The 17297-nt window shown below is 61.5% G+C and overlaps 2 protein-coding genes across 2 annotated transcripts; one reads left to right on the top strand and one right to left on the bottom strand.

Moving 5' to 3' along the window:
* Positions 1-5189: 5189 nt before the first annotated feature.
* TSPEAR (thrombospondin type laminin G domain and EAR repeats) lies at positions 5190-12787 on the top strand (the record flags this gene model as incomplete). The annotated part of the gene is made up of 12 exons (XM_084267171.1): positions 5190-5283; positions 7447-7667; positions 7756-7994; positions 8124-8214; positions 8464-8620; positions 8981-9112; positions 9467-9699; positions 10421-10607; positions 11124-11353; positions 11643-11830; positions 12267-12368; positions 12634-12787. 12 exons carry the CDS (start codon positions 5190-5192, stop codon positions 12785-12787), a joined length of 2028 nt encoding a protein of 675 aa, XP_084123297.1.
* A 2144-nt stretch (positions 12788-14931) lies between these two features.
* Positions 14932-15837, bottom strand: LOC311194225 (leucine-rich repeat-containing protein 3-like; the record flags this gene model as incomplete). The annotated part of the gene is made up of 1 exon (XM_084267259.1): positions 14932-15837. One exon carries the CDS (start codon positions 15835-15837, stop codon positions 14932-14934), a length of 906 nt encoding a protein of 301 aa, XP_084123385.1.
* Positions 15838-17297: the final 1460 nt, after the last annotated feature.

The following is a 17297-nucleotide window of genomic DNA, read 5'->3' as shown; positions in this document are numbered from 1 at the left end:
GGGTGTCCTGCGGGGCTGCCAAAGGAGCTTCCTGGCTGCGTGGGGAGCGGCTGTCCCCATCCCAGAGCCAGCCCTGGGCTCAGGCGTTGCCCCCAGGCTCAGAACCCTGCGGCTCTTGGCGCAGGGTTGGCTCAGCCAAACCTTCCTGCTGAGTTCCCCACCTGGGTTTGTGTGCTCAGTGATGGAGGAAGGCTTGTGTCTGCGAAACCCTTCCCTTTCGCCCCTCTCCCCTTGCAAGCGCCTGCTCTGAGAACATGATGTGACCCACAGCGTGCCCTCCCAGCCCAGAAGGTCCATGGCATCCTGGGCTGCATCACCAGAGGTGTGGCCAGCAGACTGGGAGAGGCGATTGTCCCCTCTGCTCTGGTGAGACCTCCCTGCAGTGCTGCATCCAGCTCTGAGCGCCTGGCACAAGGAGGACACGGACCTCTTGGAGTGGGTCCAGAGGAGGCCATGAGGACCATCTGAAGGCTGGAGAAGCTCTGCTATGAAGACAGGCTGGGAGAGCTGGGCTGGTTCAGCCCAGAGAAGGCTGCAGGGGGGACCTTATAGCAGCCTTCCCATCCCTGAAGGATCTACAGGAAAGCTGGGCAGGACTGTTTGTAAGGGCATGGAGTGATAGGACGAGGGCTGATGGTTTCAGATTAGAGCAGGGCAGGGTTAGATGAGACTTGAGAAAGAAGTTCTTCCCTCTGAGGGTGGTGAGACCCTGGCACAGGTTGCCCAGAGCAGTGGTGGAGGCCCTGTCCCTGGAGACGTTCAAGGTCAGGCTTGATGAAGCTCTGAGCAACCTGCTCTAGGCCTTCAAAGGTCCCTGCCAACCTAGTGCATCTTATGATGGTATTTAGGATTGAAACCTCTGGGGTCTTCCAGCCTGTGTGTCCAGAGTCTTTCCAGCAGCAACATGAAATGGGACCATTGCCTGTTTCCTCTTGGCTGTAGGACTTCAGTTTGGAGAGAGATCTTGGCTGAGCTCAAGCAGGCCTTGCATGTTGCAGAGGGAGCAGGGAGTCCAGGCGGAGCTCCTGGGTCTCCTGCATTGCTGCTGAGCATCATGTTAGTGCCCCTCCCACTTCTCTGTTGCTTCAGTGCAGATGTAAGACCTACAGGAAATGCCTGGGGCACCATTTCCATGGTCTGCATCCTCACAGTCGCTTGGGCTCGATGCTCTCCATCCATCTGGCTCCACCAAGCTGGACAGTGGTGTTTGCTGAGAAAGCTCAGGGGTCCCGTGGCTGCAGGGAGCCGGCTCAGCCTCTCAGAAGAGCTTTGGGTACCCAGGGGAGAGGTGGCCTGAAGCAAAAAGCCACTGCCCCTGAGGGAGAGGAGAGCGATGGGCAGTGCCAAGCCCCGTCCTGGGCGGCTCTGGTGCGGAAGCTCAGCTTTGCAGCCCGTCTCTTCGCTCACGCTGGTGAAAGTTCATTAGTGCTTTGTGGAGCCCTTTCAAAGCCTGGCAGCTCTGCTGCCATGTGTCCTCCACATGCTGGGATTGCTCCTGGCTGTCTGGGAAGGGAGGACACCAGCCCTGCCTGCTGCTGGCTGTGGCTGAAGCCTGAGGAGCCCTGCCAGGAGCTCCCAGCTCCCTCCTTCCATGGGGCTGGCATGCTGGGTGTGCAGCACGGAGGGCTCTGGGGTGCGAGCAGCGCTGGTGGCTCACTGCTGCTGCCCAGCAGGGGTGGCTCCTGGAGGCAGCTCCACGCCTGGGAAGCTGGCAGCAGGACTGGCAGTGATGGGCTGGCTTTGTGATTTTCTTCTTTTTTTGGTGGTTTTCCTAAAAACAGGGCCTTTTGCAATCCTCCCTTTTGTCCTTCCACAAAACTTTTCCTGGCAGAACCTCTCCAGCACTGCTGGGAATTAAGTTTTGAGAAGATGAGGGGGCTAGAGACACTGACACTGCTTGGACAACGCTGCCACACTGCCTGGTGCAGAGATTCCTTGCTGGGGCTCCAGTTTCTGTCCCTGGATTGGGCTCAGCGAGCTGAAGGAGCTCCAGGAAACATGAGGAAGATTTTCAGCCTAGAGGCAAGGGCAGGTGTGACCATGCTGGAGCCTTGGGATCTGCTGGGGATGGAGCTCCTGTCCCTCCGCATCCCAACATCCCAGTGTCCAACCTGAACTGGGATCTTGGGAGCTGCAATCTGGGTGCTGCTCTGAGAACGACCCTGAGGGGCCAATCCTGACCCTGCGGCTCTCTCCAGCAACAACATCCCCGTCTGCTCATCGCTGGCCCCAGCTCCATCCCCTGTGACCCCCTCGGTGCAGGCCCAGCCAGCTGCCCTGGCCCTGTGGGTGCAGGTGGGAGGCCAAACACTGTGGCACTGGCCCTGCCTGGGCTGGGGACACCCATGGGCTGGGGACACCCACGGGCCGGGCAGCGCTGCGCATCCTACGTAGGGTCCCTCCACACTTTGCCGGTGCCTGTGTGTGTGAGACATGGGGACAAAGCTCTTGCAGATGTGAGGAATAAAGGCTGAAATGACTGAGGCGTAACGAGCCCTGCAACATGACTTTGTGTCTGCAAATAATAACGGGGTGAGTTACAGCCTTGGCAGAGCAGGAGCCATCCCTGTGCGCGCTGCACAGGGGCCGGTGGGTGCCCTCCTCGTGCTGGGCTCTGCAGAGAAGCTCTGCTCAGCTCAGCAGGGATTGTCTGCAGATGGGCTTCCCAACCTTTGCTAACCCAGGGACGGCCAAACCTTGTTTTGGTGGCAATCCAAGGTTCGTCTTGTTCGGAGCCGCCACATGGTTTTATTTACCACCCATGTGAATTAGCAAATGTCTTGCTGTTTGTCTCTTTCATTCCATCCTCTCGCGCTCGCTTCTGCACACAGGAATGTGCCTGTGGGTGCTTAGAATGGTTTTGCAGACCGCTTCCTCCTGCCGACGGGACACAGAGCAGGTCCCAAACCCAGGCAACAGCCGGCGGCGATGGGTCTCTCTTGTGATTTTGCATCACAGATGAGTTCCCCAAGCAGGTCCTCCAGGGGAGGGAGAGGACCACTGCTCCACCACCTTCTGCCGTGCTGAGGTCCCCAGCCCAGGGATGGAGGAGATCCTGGAGGACCATCAGCGTCCCTGTCCTCACCAGGACACTGTTCATCAACAGCCCGTGACTGAAGAGCCGCCTGGGCCGAGAACTGCCTGGCGTGTCCTCTGCTCATTGACAGGGCTTCAGCTCCTCTGGCTACTGCCTGGAAGTCCCCAGGTCCCCCTGCTGCTGGAGGGAACAGCCCTGTCTGACCCTCCTTAGGGCTGCAGATACCCCCACCCACCGGCTTTTTTGGCAGCTCGAAGGCGGATGCATCCCCTCGCATCCCCTTTGGAAAATTTGGTGGCCTCGGTATTCCCAGCTGGACATTTCCTCCTGCCCCAGGAAGAGTCGCAGGGACCACCCAGCCCCTCGCAGAGCTGCGCCCAGCCTTGCTGGAGACCTCCCAAAATCCGCTGCCTGCGCGAGTCCCCAGTGCGGGGCGGTGCTGCCAGCTCCCACAGCCACGCTTAACTTGACACACGTGTGTGTCCCCCCTCCCCCTCTGCCTCTTGTTTGTGCCGCTTCCCCAGCACCGACCTGCTGGAGGCCTCAGGGTCCCGCCAGTCCCAGCCCAGTCCCAGCTTCCCTCCCAGCGCACTGAGCTCCGCAGGATGGGGTTGGGTTGCCGGGACCCACTCTTGCTGGCAGTCACGGTGTGGGGTCCAGGCTGCTCCCAGCCCTGGGGCTAGTGGGCATCATCCTGGAGCCAAGGGATGGCTCCCGTCAGGGGAGGTGGGATGGTTTGCACCACTGCTTGGGACCCCCAGGTTTGGCTGTGACAGTGGACACAGTCCCTGGTGCAGGGACGAGGGGTGGGAGCCAGTGGTGCCTCGCCTCCGCTGGTCTCAGGACAGAGATTAAGCTCCACTTAAGCTCAGTTTAACTGTGATCCCGGTAGAGACATAACTCATGGGATGCCCAACAAGGGGCTTCATGGAGAGGGGGTGCTCCATGCAGCCCTGCTTGATGCTGAGCATCCCCGGGCACGCACGCAGCCGTGCTTCAGGCTTCAGCGGCGGTGGTGTTTGGGCGCCCGTGGGTTCTGGCAGCAGCTTCTGCTGGGGTCTGGAGCTGAGGTGCAGGGTGCTGAGCCACGCCAAGTGCCTGCACCCCAAGGGCCATGCCCCCCTGGCTCCAGCGCAGAAGGGTTTAGGCCAGTGAGGCCTGCAGACAGGCCGGCAGTGAGGCACATCCATGGGTCCGGCGCTGGCTGCGGCCTGGCCTTGCTGACGAAGGCCCTGGTTTGCGACACAGCTGTTTCTTGGCAGCGCGTCCGGCCATCCGCTTTCTATTCCGGCGCCCGCCTCGCTCAGGGGCCGGGGGTAGGAGCTCATTTCAATTGTTCAGGGAATGGAAGCGACTGGTTCTGGGGCTGCAGCGACCCAGCAGAGCTTGCTGCACGTGGAGGGGTTCTGTGCTGCCCAGCAGCAGGGCCTGGAGGGTTTCCAGTCAGATGCTCAGTACCCTGCGGTGGATGGAGCCCTACCTGGGGCACCAGCATCACCTGCCCAAGGCTGTTTCACGGCAGAAATAAGCACTCTGTGGGGTCTGGCTTTATTTTTAGGGTGTGATGGAGTGGACCAGAGGGGACAGAGATGTTCCCTCAGTAGCAGCTGGGATTGTGCTGCCAAAAGCCCAAGGCTTTTCAGGGCAGGAAGGTGCCCACCTTGGTGTCTCTGGGCAGGGAGGAATCTCCCACCTACTCCCATGTGACCCTGAAAAAATGAATAGCCAAAAATGAAAGGAAGCAAAGACAAAAAAAAGGGGGGGGTGGAAATAGAGAATTATTAAAAACTCCCTCCCCAAAGCCGCCCTCCAGAGGGTTGGGCAAAAGATAAAAGCTCTCTGAGGAGCTGGGACTCCTCCTCTCCCACCACCGACTTCTCATTTAAATGTCTGGCGCAGGCTGCAGCCGGCACTGCCGGGGCAGCTGCCGCAGGGGAGCCCCCACCGGCCCCCCCGCCTGCAAGGGGACGGCAGAGCCGGGGCTTGGCACCCCAAAAACACCCAAGCAGAGTCCCGGCATGGCACGGCCCCAGCGAGGCGGCCCCACCTGCAGACTACGGGAGAGTCCCCAGGGGGGCTGAGCTGAGCAGTGTGGAGGGGTGGAGGGCAGGGGGGGGTCCCGGTGGATGGACCCCCTGAGGCCAGCCCCCCGATGTCGGCTCTGCTGTTGCTCTGGGTCGTCCTCCTCCATTGGCACACCGGCGGGGTCTTCGTCCAGGGGGGCAAGACCTGGCAGCACTGCACAGGTAGGAGCAGGGGCTGGCGGGGGGGCTGCGCCGGGAGGGGAGGGAGGCATCGAGATCGGCCATGGTGGGGGACACGCTGGGACCCGTGTGGTTTTGGAGGCCAGTGACTGGGGTGACCGCATGGCATGATGCCTCGGCACTGCCGTCACCAGCACCCCGCCTGCACCCATGCGTGCTGGGGGATGGGGCGGGGGTAAGGGGGCTGTCCCTGCCCCTGCAGCCCCCCGAGGTGGCACAGGACCGGGAAGGGCAGCATGCCCGATGCTCGGGCACAAGTGTTGTCTCTGGTCTACTGGCCCTGGGGACCCCCCCGGGAGGGGAAGGGCTGGATGGAGAAGTACAGGAGCGCCATGAAGTTCCCCCCTACACACCCCCTGGAAAGTCCCTCCTGACCCAGGGGCTCTGCCAGACGCAACCTACACCCTCCCAGCGGCAAATCCTCCCGGATGTTTCCATCCCACTGCCCCCCGCAGAGAAGCAGGCGGCTCCCATGGCATTTCCCACAGGGGAGCACCCGGAGCAGCCTGAGCCCCAGCCGGTCCCCACGGCCTGGCTCTGCCTTCCTGTCCCCACGTCACAGCAAGACCCCAGCACACGTTTTGGGGCAGCCCGGGCCCAGGCTCCGTGTGCTTGGTTCCGTGGTGACTACATCTATGTTTTATTCCAGCAAGGAAAAGCTGGCTGAGATCAGAGAGCCTCTGCCCATCTCCTCCTCCTGCAGATGCTCCAGTCTCTCCAGGGACATCCCTGCTGTCCCCTCAGCAGGAGGGGTCCCGGGGGGGTGGTGTCAAAGCCCCTGGATATCTGTCCTGACCCAGCTGGAGCACGCTGGCTGCTCTCCCAGCCCTTAGTGCCAGCCCCACTCTGGTTGTTTGCTAGTGAGGGGGGCGGGTTGGGGCGCACAACTCAGGGGTTTGCTTTTGGCTTCGGGACCTTGTTCCAGCCCAGCTGCCCCCCGGGGCACTGAGACACTCCTGAACCCCACTGCACAGCCAGGCCTGCCTTCAGCTGGTGCTTTTTGCTGAGAAAGACCAAGAACCAGCCCTTCCCCAAGCCTTGCCTTTCTGGAATACGTGGCTTCAATTCAATCTCCCTCAGCCCAGCTTCGCTTGGGGACCCACAGAAGGCTGGGCTGGGGGCCCCAGGGGCAGCAGGGTGGGAAGGACCCGGCTGGTCTCTCTGAATGGAGCCGCACAAGTGGATTCCTCCTTGCTCTGCCCGTTGGGGCTGGGGGAGCCCCAGGGAGCTCCTTCCCCTCTGTGGCTGGTTTAGATTCAGGCACGTGTGGCCCCAACCATGCTCACAGCCCTCTCCCGCCCGGCTGTCCTGCTGTGCCCCCGGCTGCTGAGGCCCCATCTCACCCCATGGGACAAACTCGGGTGTTTTTTGGAGTCTAACTAAGTGCTTCTCTATCCACTGGGCATCCCCGCTGAGCCCCTCTGCCGGTTGCTGTGCCCCTGCCAGGGAAGCACCCGAAAACCAGACATCTGCACGGGTGCAGTGGCGGGGAAGGGGCACGGCCACGGGTACAGCCTGTCCCACAGCACCTGGCACTGGGCTGGCCGAGGTGTTGGACCCACGGTGACCCTGGCACTGCCACGTGGGGACAGCTGGTGCACCCCGCTTGCCTCTCTGGGTAGGGGATACTTAATGAACGAGCAGTTTTGGTGGCTGCCAGAGGGGTAGCTGCGTGCCTGCAATTAGGGCAGGGCTGGGAGTGCCAGGGCTGGGGCTGGAGGGGTGGGGGAGCACCCTGCCCTACCGCCCTGGGGACAGGGAGGTGGCCACCAGATCCCCGCATATCTCCTGGCTCTGGGCGCGGCTGCTGGTGCTGGTGGATCCCAAAGGAAGCCGGTGGCAGCCTGGGGCCGCCCAGGGTCAGCTCTGGGGTGGTTTGCATAGGTGACCCCCCCACACACTTGGTGCCTAGCACCCCAGTTCTGGGGAGGGAGAGGTCGGCTGGGCACCTGGCCCTTCCCTACGCTGGATCCTGGGCAGGAGCTGGTGGGCTGCCAGGGCGTGCTGGACCCCAGTGCTGCCATCGAGCCAACGTGGCTGGCTGCCTCGAGAGCACCCCACAGCGAGGTGGGGACCCCATCCCGCAGCGGGACAGGGTGGGATGGCCGGGGCTCTCGTCACACCCTCCACTGTCCCTTGGCACAGACCTGCGCCCGCTGGACATCCTGGCAGAGGTGGTGCCCCCCGGCGGGCTGGCCCGCGGCGTGAGGGTGTTCCAGGTGCAGGGGCTGCGGGGCCTGCAGTTTGCCCCCCCGCAGCCCCGTGCCCTGGGCTTCCCCGCCTCCCGCCTCTTCATCCACTGCGACCGCTTCCCCGAGGAGTTCTCCATCATCGTCACCCTCAGGGTCCTCAGGGTCCCCGCCAAGGTAAGGGCCGCGGCCGGGCGCGGGGCTGGCACAGCCCGGCTCTGGGGCTCGCAGCCTGCAGACCGCAGCCCCCCCTGCCCTCCCGCAGAGAAACGAGTACGTCTTCACGCTGATGGCAGAGGAGAGTCCCCGTGTGCTGCTGGGGCTGCGCTATGCCCCCGACAAGCTCCACTTCCTCTTCTGGAGCCAGGAGCACGCCGGCGGCTGGCAGACCCGCATTACCTTTCCCAACGTCTCTCTCTCTGACAACCAGTGGCACACGCTCGTCCTGGCCGTCTCGGGCCAGTCCTTCTCCCTGACAGTGGACTGCAGCGTCCCCAAGGATGTGTAGGTTGGGGGTGACAGTGTGGGGGGGGCTCAGGAGGGCTGGCAAGGTGATGTTCCTCCACCAGCATCACCTCCAGCCACTAGCAGACGCCATAAAATTGGCTCCTGCCCCTTCTCTGCCCTTTGCAGGGTGGTGGAGACACCGTTCCCAGCCTCTCTGTCGGTGAAGAGAGCCAGCTTCTACCTGGGCAACAGGAGAAGAAGGAAAGGCGTCTTCACGGTAGGTGCCCCATGGTGTGGGGCTGGCCATGGGGTGAGCCACAGCCCCCACTAAGCCCCCTACACCTGCAGGGCTTCTGTCACTGGGCAGAGCGTGTGGGCAGGAGGTGGCTGTGGGTTTGGTCCCTGTTGGGCTCTGGGCATGCAGGGTTGGTGCCAGCGTCTGGAAAACCCAGGGCACAAACTACCTGCCGTGTTCACTTGTTGCTGTTGCTGGATGTGGTGTCCACCCTTCGTCCTGCTTTCCCAGGGCTTGCTGAGACAGCTGGTCCTGCTGCCCGGAGCCGATGCCACCCCTCGGATATGCACAGCCATGAACCTTAAAGTAGCGACCCTCTCTGTCCCCACTGTCCTCCAGGATGTCCCTGCGAAGCCAGTGAGCAATGAGGTGCTGAAATACCCCTACGGTCAGTACATCCCAGCAGCGTGGGGCTCAGTGCGCCGCCTCCTGCTTGTGCTGAGGAAGGGTTTTTGGTGGGGCTGGGCACAGGGCAGGAGGGTGTCCCCAGCAGTGTGTGTGTGGGGGGGTGGGATCCCTCTCTCCAAAACTCCCCTGCAGAGCCAGGGTGCCCCTGCCCTGTGGTGTCACTGGGCTTGTGCCTATTAGTCCCTGGGGTTTCCTCAGCCGGTGGCATCCTGGCTCAGGGCTGCAGTGTCCCCCCCACTGCTCCCTGGTGCCTGTCATCAGGATAAGACTGGGATGTCCAGCCCTCCATGGGCAGGGGGATGAGCCTTGCCACTCGTTCCTTGCTCCTCTCCGTGCCCAGAGACCGACACGACGGTGACCCTGGGGTCCCGCCCGCCCTGCAGCAGGCAGGAGAAGGCCCAGTTCTGGTTCAACGCCTCCCGCCGAGGACTCTACCTCTGCAACGGCAGCGCCTGGGTTCCCATGCTGGAAGGTACGGGTGTGCAGGGCGCTCTGGGGACGGAGTGGGGCTCTTGGGGCAGGGGGGAGCAGAGATTTGGCCTTGACAGCAGTTTGGGGCAGAATCCAAGTCAGACAGCAGCAGAAGGACGGGGCTGGGGTGTCCAACTGCCTGTCCAGGCTTTGCGTTGCTCTTGGTGTTGACACTTCCAGTACACCTCAAGTGCCTGTGAGCCAGGTCCCCCCACACAACCAGAGCCTTCATTTCCACCCCCCAGTAAAGCTCTGTGGGCCAGCAAGCGCTGCCAGGCAGCTCCTCTGTGCATGGTGGGCACTTCCCCGGGCACGGGGTTTTAACCTCACCCATCTTTTCCCTGTGGTCTCCTAGTCAGACAAAGGTTGGACTATGTGGAGGAATATCAGAACCTGGTGACCAACTCTGAGACGATGGGAGTCGAGGTCTTCACCATTCCCAAGGTGGGACTGTTCGCAGCCACTGCCAACCGATACACCCCCCCGGGATCAGCCGTCTATAAGTGGACCGATGGAAAGTTTGTGCCCTACCAGAACATCCCCACCTACCAAGCACAGTCCTGGAAGTATTTCACCATAGGGAAGAAGGTAAATCTGCTTGGAAGGTCCCTTCAGTGCCTTCATATCTCACTGTATTAAACTGCAGTTGCCCAGCGCTGGCTTCTCCTCTGAAGCCCCGAGTCTCAGGCATGGCTTAGGAAGTGAATCTCTCTCCCTCCTGTCTTTGATGGGGTCACACTGATAGAGGTGTTTGACCAGTAAGAGTCTGTCCTTGGGACTGATGGCTGCTCTGTGGGGTGCCCTCCGTGGTTTATTGGTTTTGCTGAGACCTGAGCACACCCTCCCAGGCCATTTTCTACAGCCGATGCTCACAGCATGTCAGGAGTGCTCAGGGCTCTTCCCTGGGGGTCTCCAGGGTGCCTGCAAGGTCAGGCTCCAAAGCCAGCTGTTGGAGATGGTTCCCCCACGTTCCTCCCACGTTCCCCCCCTCCACTCAGCTCTGAGGCTGTGTCTGTGAGTTGTGTAACCTCTGGGTGCACACAGATGCCCCCCCAACCCCGGGTGCCTGTCCTCACTTTGGGTGCACTGTGCTGCTCAGGAGATGCTCAGGGACCCGTACCAGCACCCTCAGTCCCTCTCCCTGCATTCCATGGGCGCCTGCCATCCCATCCCATCCCATCCCATCCCATCCCATCCCATCCCATCCCATCCCATCCCATCCCATCCCATCCCATCGCCACCCTCCCCATGCTTCCCCGCACCCCTTTGAGAGGAGAAACCAAAATGTCCTGGCTTTGTTGTTTCTCAGATCTTCCTGGCAGTGGCTAATTTGGAGCAGAATGAGGGGGGCCAGGAGTTCTCTGTGATATACAAGTGGAGCCGCAGGAAGGAGAAATTCCTCCCGTACCAGCGGATCGCCACGCACAGCGCCAGGGACTGGGAGGCCTTTGTCATTGAGGGAGACGCCTTCCTCGCCGTGGTCAACCACAGAGAAGGTACCCAGCCCCTGCGTTCCCTGCTCAGCTGGAGCAGGTAGCCCTGGGGTGATGCCAGGAACCACTTCACCCTGCTCAAGAGCATCCTCCCATTGCTGTGGCAACACTGCAGATCCCTGGCATCCTCTGCCAGGGAGTGAGTGCACACAACTTGGAGCATGGTATCCCTCAGGAAGCCTGAACTTTGCAGACCCTCTTATTTTAGGGGGGAAAAGCCCTCAGGGAAGTGCCCAACTCGGTCTCCCTGTGGGTTTCTGGCTGGGGTTGGCAGGGACAGGAGAAGGGGGAAGGGGCCTTTGCTGAATCTCTCAGCTTCTTTTCATTCGTTTTCCCCGTGCTGCGTGATGGGGTGGGGTGGTGAGGGCATCTCTGGGGGTTGCACGGGTTGAGCCTCTTGAGAAGCCAAAGCCTGGGCTTTGTGGTCACACAGGAAAATGAGGGAAGCCGGGTGAGAGCCTGCTGGCACCAGGTACTCCTTTTCCTCACAGTGCACGTCTGTCTGTCTGTCCCCTCCAGGGAATAACCACAACATAGACAGTGTGATATACAGGTGGAATGCCAAGACAGGGTTGTTTGAAACCAACCAGACCATCCCTACCTCTGGAGCCTATGACTGGGAATTCTTCACCATCGGGCCCTATTCCTTCCTGGCTGTGGCCAACACGTTCAATGGCACATCCACTAAGATCTACTCACACATCTATATCTGGCTCAGTGGCTCTTTCCAGCTCTTCCAATCTATCCTGGTAAGGCTTGGCCACTGATCAAACCCTACTCCTCAGTCCCCATTCTGGGTTTAGATAAGCCAGGGGATACTTACAGGGCAGATGCTCTTCAGTCCTCTGGAAGGGTGGTGACAGTTTCCCACTGATTCTCCCACTGGGATGGATGGAAGTTTAATTTTTTCCTTGGAAGGCTTTAGGAGGGGGTAACATCCCCTCTGCCCCTCCAGCAGGTCCCCCCACACCTTGCAGCATCCTTATCTTCCAAAGGCTTGTCCACATCCAGCTTCTCATCTGGCTTCCTTCCCTGCAGACCTTTGGTGCTGCCGACTGGGAGGTCTTTCGTATCGGGGACAGGGTGTTCCTGGCTGTGGCCAACAGCCACAGCTACGACAGTGGGATGCCAGCACCCTCTAACTTCTATGCCATCAACTCCTCCATCTACGAGCTGAACATCACTGCCCAGATGTTTGTCAAATTCCAGGACATCCTCACCTACAGGTACCTGTGCAGAACATCAGGGTGCTCCTCTGCCTACGTCCTTCCCCTGAGCAACCAGCAGGTCTCCTGGAGGGTTCATAGAATCACAGACTGGTCTGGGTTGGGAGGGACCCCAAGGATCAGTTCCAACCCCCCTGCCACAGGCAGAGCCACCAACCTCCAGGCCTGGAGCTACACAAGGCTGCCCAGGACCAAGGGTGGTGGGGAGGGCACTGGGTGACAGGTCCTTGGCACCACATCCCAGTGGGAGCTCGGAGAAGACTCTGGATTTGGGGACAAGGGTGGATTTCCCCTCAGGAACAGCCTGGGAAGAGCAGAGGTATCTGTGCAGAGATCAGGGTGGGGTGGGCTCATCCCCGACAGACACGCAGCCCCTTCCTCACCTGGCCATGGAGGGGGCCACCCCACCTCCCCTTTTCCTCGCTTCATCCCCCAGTGCCCTGGACTGGGAGTTCTTTTCGGTGGGAGACGACTCCTTCCTGGTGGTAGCGAACTCCTTCGATGGCTCCACCTTCTCGGTTAACAGCATCATCTACAGGTAGGGCTGCGGGAGCAGGGCAGGGCTGGGTGCCTGGGTGGTCACACGGGGGCAGCCTCTGCGGATGCTGCTGCATCTGCCTGGGGAGGACAGGCAGGACCCTGGCTCCCCGTTTCCGGGCAGGAATGAGGAGCTCCAGTGAAGGGATCCCCTACCCTGAACCACAGCGGGGAGGTGGGAGATGCCAGCCCCACGTCTCGGTTTTCCTGCCCCCTTTTCAGGTGCCCAGCTTGTGCCCCAAGAGCTAACTGCCCTCCCCGTGCAGGTGGCGAGGCTATGAAGGCTTCGTAGCGGCTCACAACCTCCCCACTGTGGGCTGCAGAGACTGGGAGGCGTTTCACACTGCCGAGGGCTCCTACCTCCTCTACTCCAGTGCCAAGGAGCCGCTTTCCAAGGTGCTCAAGCTGAAAACCACCTGAGGTGGCTGAGACACACTCGGCTCCTCACCGGGATCGGGCCGAGCTGGGTGCCGAGGTGCCAGTGGACCAGGGACGGCTGCAGCATCAGCTCCGTGGCCAGATGTTTGTGTGCTCCGCAGGGTGAGGAGGAGGAGGCAAGATCCAGGGCTCCCAGCAGCCTTGGTGGGGGCTGGCAAAGGGGCTGCAACCCTGCTTTTGTGCTGTTTCTCCTGGGCAAGCTCTCCAGCCACGCTCTGGAGATGTGTCCTGCCCAGGGTGCCCAGGTGCTTCCCTGGGCTTGCTGGGACCCTGGTGCTCAGCAGTCTCCAGCCACAACAGATCCAGAGCTGCATCCAGAGCTCATGCAAAGCCAAGGAAGAAAGAGACTGAGCAGAGCACGTGCTGCTAGGGGGGGGTGTGTGGCAGCAAGGAGAAAATGGCATATGAGGAACTGGGGACAGAGCGGCCTGAGGCTTGGCTTTGCCTGACCAGCACCTGGGGCTGTGATGCTGCAGAGGACTTGCCTGGTTTGATGTTGCACACCGTGCTTTGGGTCCATCTTCAGTGGCTTTGCCCTCCCATCCTGCTGTCATGGGTGCCTGACCCCCCCACGCCACTGTGGCCAGCTTGGGGTGTCCTCACCGCATGATGTGTATATTGTACGAGTCCATAGGTGTCTATAAGGACCGATGCCTGTCCTTCCATCCCTTTACATGTGGTTCATGACCCCAGAGCAAGCCTGCTGTGTGCTGGGACCACTCCAGCTCTCATGGGCACAGGAAAGACCCCAAACTGCTCCGGGTGAAACTGTGGCCTCTTCTCCTCGCCTTGGTCTGAGGGGACTCTTTTGCTTAACCAGAGCTCTAATAAATTGTGTGTACACAGCCTTTGTCCCTGAGCTGCTCTGCCCATGGCAGAGGCTTCCCTCTGCTCACCAAGCCACCCCCAAGCAAGACAGGGCCATGTCGGTGGCCATAGGTGGCCCATGAGGATGATGTGGTCCTGAGCACAGCGTGGTGCAGGGAGCTCCTGCACCTCTCCCTCTGCCTCTCCTGGCTGGCCCAGAGCATCACCCAGTCTTGCCCTGCAATGGGTTGGGACACCCACCCTGATGCTGGGGAGGGTGTCAGCCCACCCAGAAAGGGGCTGGGGGAGTCACAGCCTGGGGTCCAGGCCTGGGAAAGCCCCCCGCAGACCTCCCTCCTCCCCCAGCCCTGACAGCAGCTGCTGCTGCCAGGCAGGACCATTTCTCACTTGCAAAATGAGGCAGAACTTGATTTGCTTCCATGGGGCTGAGCTACGAGCAGCAGCCCTAATTCAGCCCCCAGGAAGGGCGAGATAAGGTGAGATGTGCCAGACGAGATGCAGAGGCACCACTTGGCCAGCTGGCCCCCGCTCCAGGCAGGCTGGGCTGGGGATGGAGGGGATGTAACCTAATGGGAATGGAGCTGGTACATTGGATTTAGGCTTGTCTGCTTTTGGAGAGATTGAATTAGGACATGCACAACCCCTTCAAGCCCCTCCGCTCTCCCTGGGCACCCGGCTGGCTCCCAGTGCAGCACAAACCCTGAGGGCTTTTTCTATGTGTGTGTGGGGCTTTATTGAGGAACCAAAGGTTTGGGTGATCCCCTCCCCCCACCCCCCAAGATGCTGGTGGCAGGCAGAGGCTGCCAAGATGCTGCGCAGGGGCTGTGCCCATTGTCCTGCTCTGTGGAGCCAGGACAGTGCGACCCTCCTGCACAGAGCAACCCACCCCTCCACATCCCAGGCTCCAGGGATGTCCTGGCCCCACAAGAGCCCCCACCCTTACATGTCGTTGTCCCTCCCCACCCAGGGGCTTGTTCTCTCCAAACCACATGATCCACAGGTTGCTTTCCCTGCAAGTCCAGCTCTGGAAGGGAAGAAGGGGTCTGGCAGGGGGTGGGATTTCCTCCCCAGGAGCTGGGGTTCCATAGCCAGGCCTGGAGTGGGGTGTCCCCAGCATCCCTCCCCCATGCCGTTTGCTCACGCTCGGTCCGGCGTCGCTTGTGTAGGAGCGAAGTCAGTGGCACTGATTTGTGGGACCAGAGTGAGCACTGGCCAATCCCACGGAGAAGCTTCGGAGCCCACCAGCCCGCCTGAGGCTCCCCACAAAGAAGCTGGGAACAGGGCGCCCCAATCCTGCGCTACAGGGCGGTGCTGGTGGTCTCTGCGTGGCCCTGGGCGCTGGGCAGAGACCTCAGGTAATCCACGTGCTTGCAGGTGTCCTCTCGGTTGTGCCGGACGTAGCAGATGACATAGACGATGACCATGGCGAACCAGCCAAACATGGTGATGAACATGGCCACGTCCGTGGTCCTCTGGCGCACGCTGCAGAAGTTGACGCCGGCATCCAGGACCTGGAGCAGCGGCTTGCCCACGTACTCCTCCCGTGGGGCCGTGTGGCAGGTGATGTCCTGGACAGAGTCGGGGTCCAGCCTGGCCTCCCACAGCACCTCCTGCAAGGCACACTCGCAGTGCCAGGGGTTGTTGGCCAGGCGCAGCTTGGCGTTGAGGGCCAGCAAGGCCTCCTTGGGGATGCTGCGGATGCGGTTGCTGGAGAGGTCGAGGGTACGCAGCCCCGCGGCCACCCCTTTGAAAGCCGCCCTGTCGATCTTCTCGATGGCGTTCCTGGAGAGGTCCAGTTCCTCCAGGTGGGACAGGTGCCTGAAGGCATTGCTGGGGATCCTAGTGATGCTGTTGGCATCCAGCTTGAGGAACACCGCGTCTTTGGGGATGTCCTTGGGGATCTCCTCCAGGTGCCGGGAGCTGCAGAGGACGGCCTTCGCCCCCGCCCGCTCTGTGCACTGGCAGCTCGGGGGGCAGGAGCTGCCCCAGGGGACACACAGCAGCAGGCAGAAGAAAGCCTGGGTGACGCCGGCTCCCGGCGTGGTTGTGAGGGTCATCTTGCAGCCGGCCAGCTCGGCATGGCGGCTGGCGATTCCCCGGTGGCTGCAGCAGCTCCTGGGCAGCACGGCGGCTCCTCTGCGCCCTGGTGAAGCCTCTCCCACGGCTGGAGGGAAGCGGAGGGTGGAGGGGATGTGACACGGCATTATTTCCTGGAACAACGTGTGCAATGTGCCCTGGCAACGTGGGGACAGGCTGAGCTCGGGAGCCTGGAAAACAAGGATGGAAGGATACTGGCTGCCATCTTTTCCAGGACAGCTTAAATTGCCTTAAGATTAATTACACCTGGACAGAGAGATGTAGAGATTTAAAATCCTCCTTCCCCCACCCCTATCTCAGCACAGACCACCCAGGCAGGATGGGGGTGCCGAGACAGGCACGGTCCGGGAGCCTCTGCCGATCTCTGTGTGGGACGCAGTGATTTGCTGCTGGAGAACAGCAGCAGTGAATTCCTATCCCACCAACCCCACGTGTTAAAAAAATAAAGTGATGAGTCAGACTCCCTGGATCATCAGACTGGCTTAATCACCACCAGGATTTTAAATAACAAGATGTGGAGTTCTTCTGCTTTCCCCAGCTGGTCCATGAGCTGGTAGAAGTCACGTTTCCCAGGGTCTCACAGAAGTAAAACAGGTGACTTTTTCTGTTGGGTTTTTTAAAATAAGCAGCCTGACTCCAGGAGCTGGAGCTTAAGAGAGGAACCACTATCACAGTACAGGGGGTGCTTTGGGAACCCACAGGGTCACCCCAGCCCTGCGGGGGATGAGGCAGGAGGTGAAGAAGGTGGGCTTTCCTTCCTCTCCCCCTGGGTAGTACTCATGCCTTCCCTGTTGCCTTGGTCAGGCTGATGGGGAAAGATCCCCATGGAGGGGAAAGTTGGGGGCATGGGACCCTGGGAGCCTTTCACCCGGGGATGTGGTTGTCCATGGTGATCTCATTAGGAGATCATCCCTCTGGTACCAACATCCTTCTGGTAATGGCATCCCCCAGTAACAGCATCCTTTAGGTAGCAGCGTCTCCCAGGTACCACCCAGGGGATGCTCACACCTGAGGGACGGACCTGCCCAGGGGTGCGGGACTGCGCAGTGGGCTCTTCGGGGGACATTCAGCCACGCTGCCTGGAAATCCCTCTGGCCCAGCCCCGGTGTCTCTAGGGGAAGCAAGGATGCGCCCTGCCACGCTGGCTCCCACCGCCTACCCCCGACCCTGGAAGGGCTCTGCGGGGCCGCAGCCGCCCCGTCCCGCACCCCCCCAGCCGGACCCCAGCATGTGGGGGTGATGCCCAGCCGGGGTCCGGACAGACGGACCTTCCCGGGCGAGGGGCGTGGGGAGCCGGGGCTCCGCGCAGCAGGACCGCCCCCCGCCGCCCGTACCGGGGGTCCCTTACCGGCTCGGCCGGGGCCGCGGCTCCGCTTCGGCTCCGGCTCCGCTTCAGCTCCGGCTGCGGCTGCGGCGGCTCGGCCGCGATCGGGCTCGGGCGAAGCGCCGTCCCCACCTGTTGCTGCGGCTGCTCCCGCCGGGCCCCCGGGACGGGCGGTCCCCGCCGCGGTGACACCGGGCGGTGCGGGGGCGGCGGGGGAGGGACCGGAGGGTGCCCGGTGCCTGC

The sequence above is a fragment of the Gallinula chloropus genome (genome assembly GCF_964237585.1).
Source record: "Gallinula chloropus genome assembly, chromosome: 8".
Lineage (NCBI taxonomy): Eukaryota > Metazoa > Chordata > Aves > Gruiformes > Rallidae > Gallinula > Gallinula chloropus.
The sequence above is the reverse complement of the archived record's forward strand: the minus strand, read 5'-3'. Positions and strand labels throughout refer to the sequence as shown.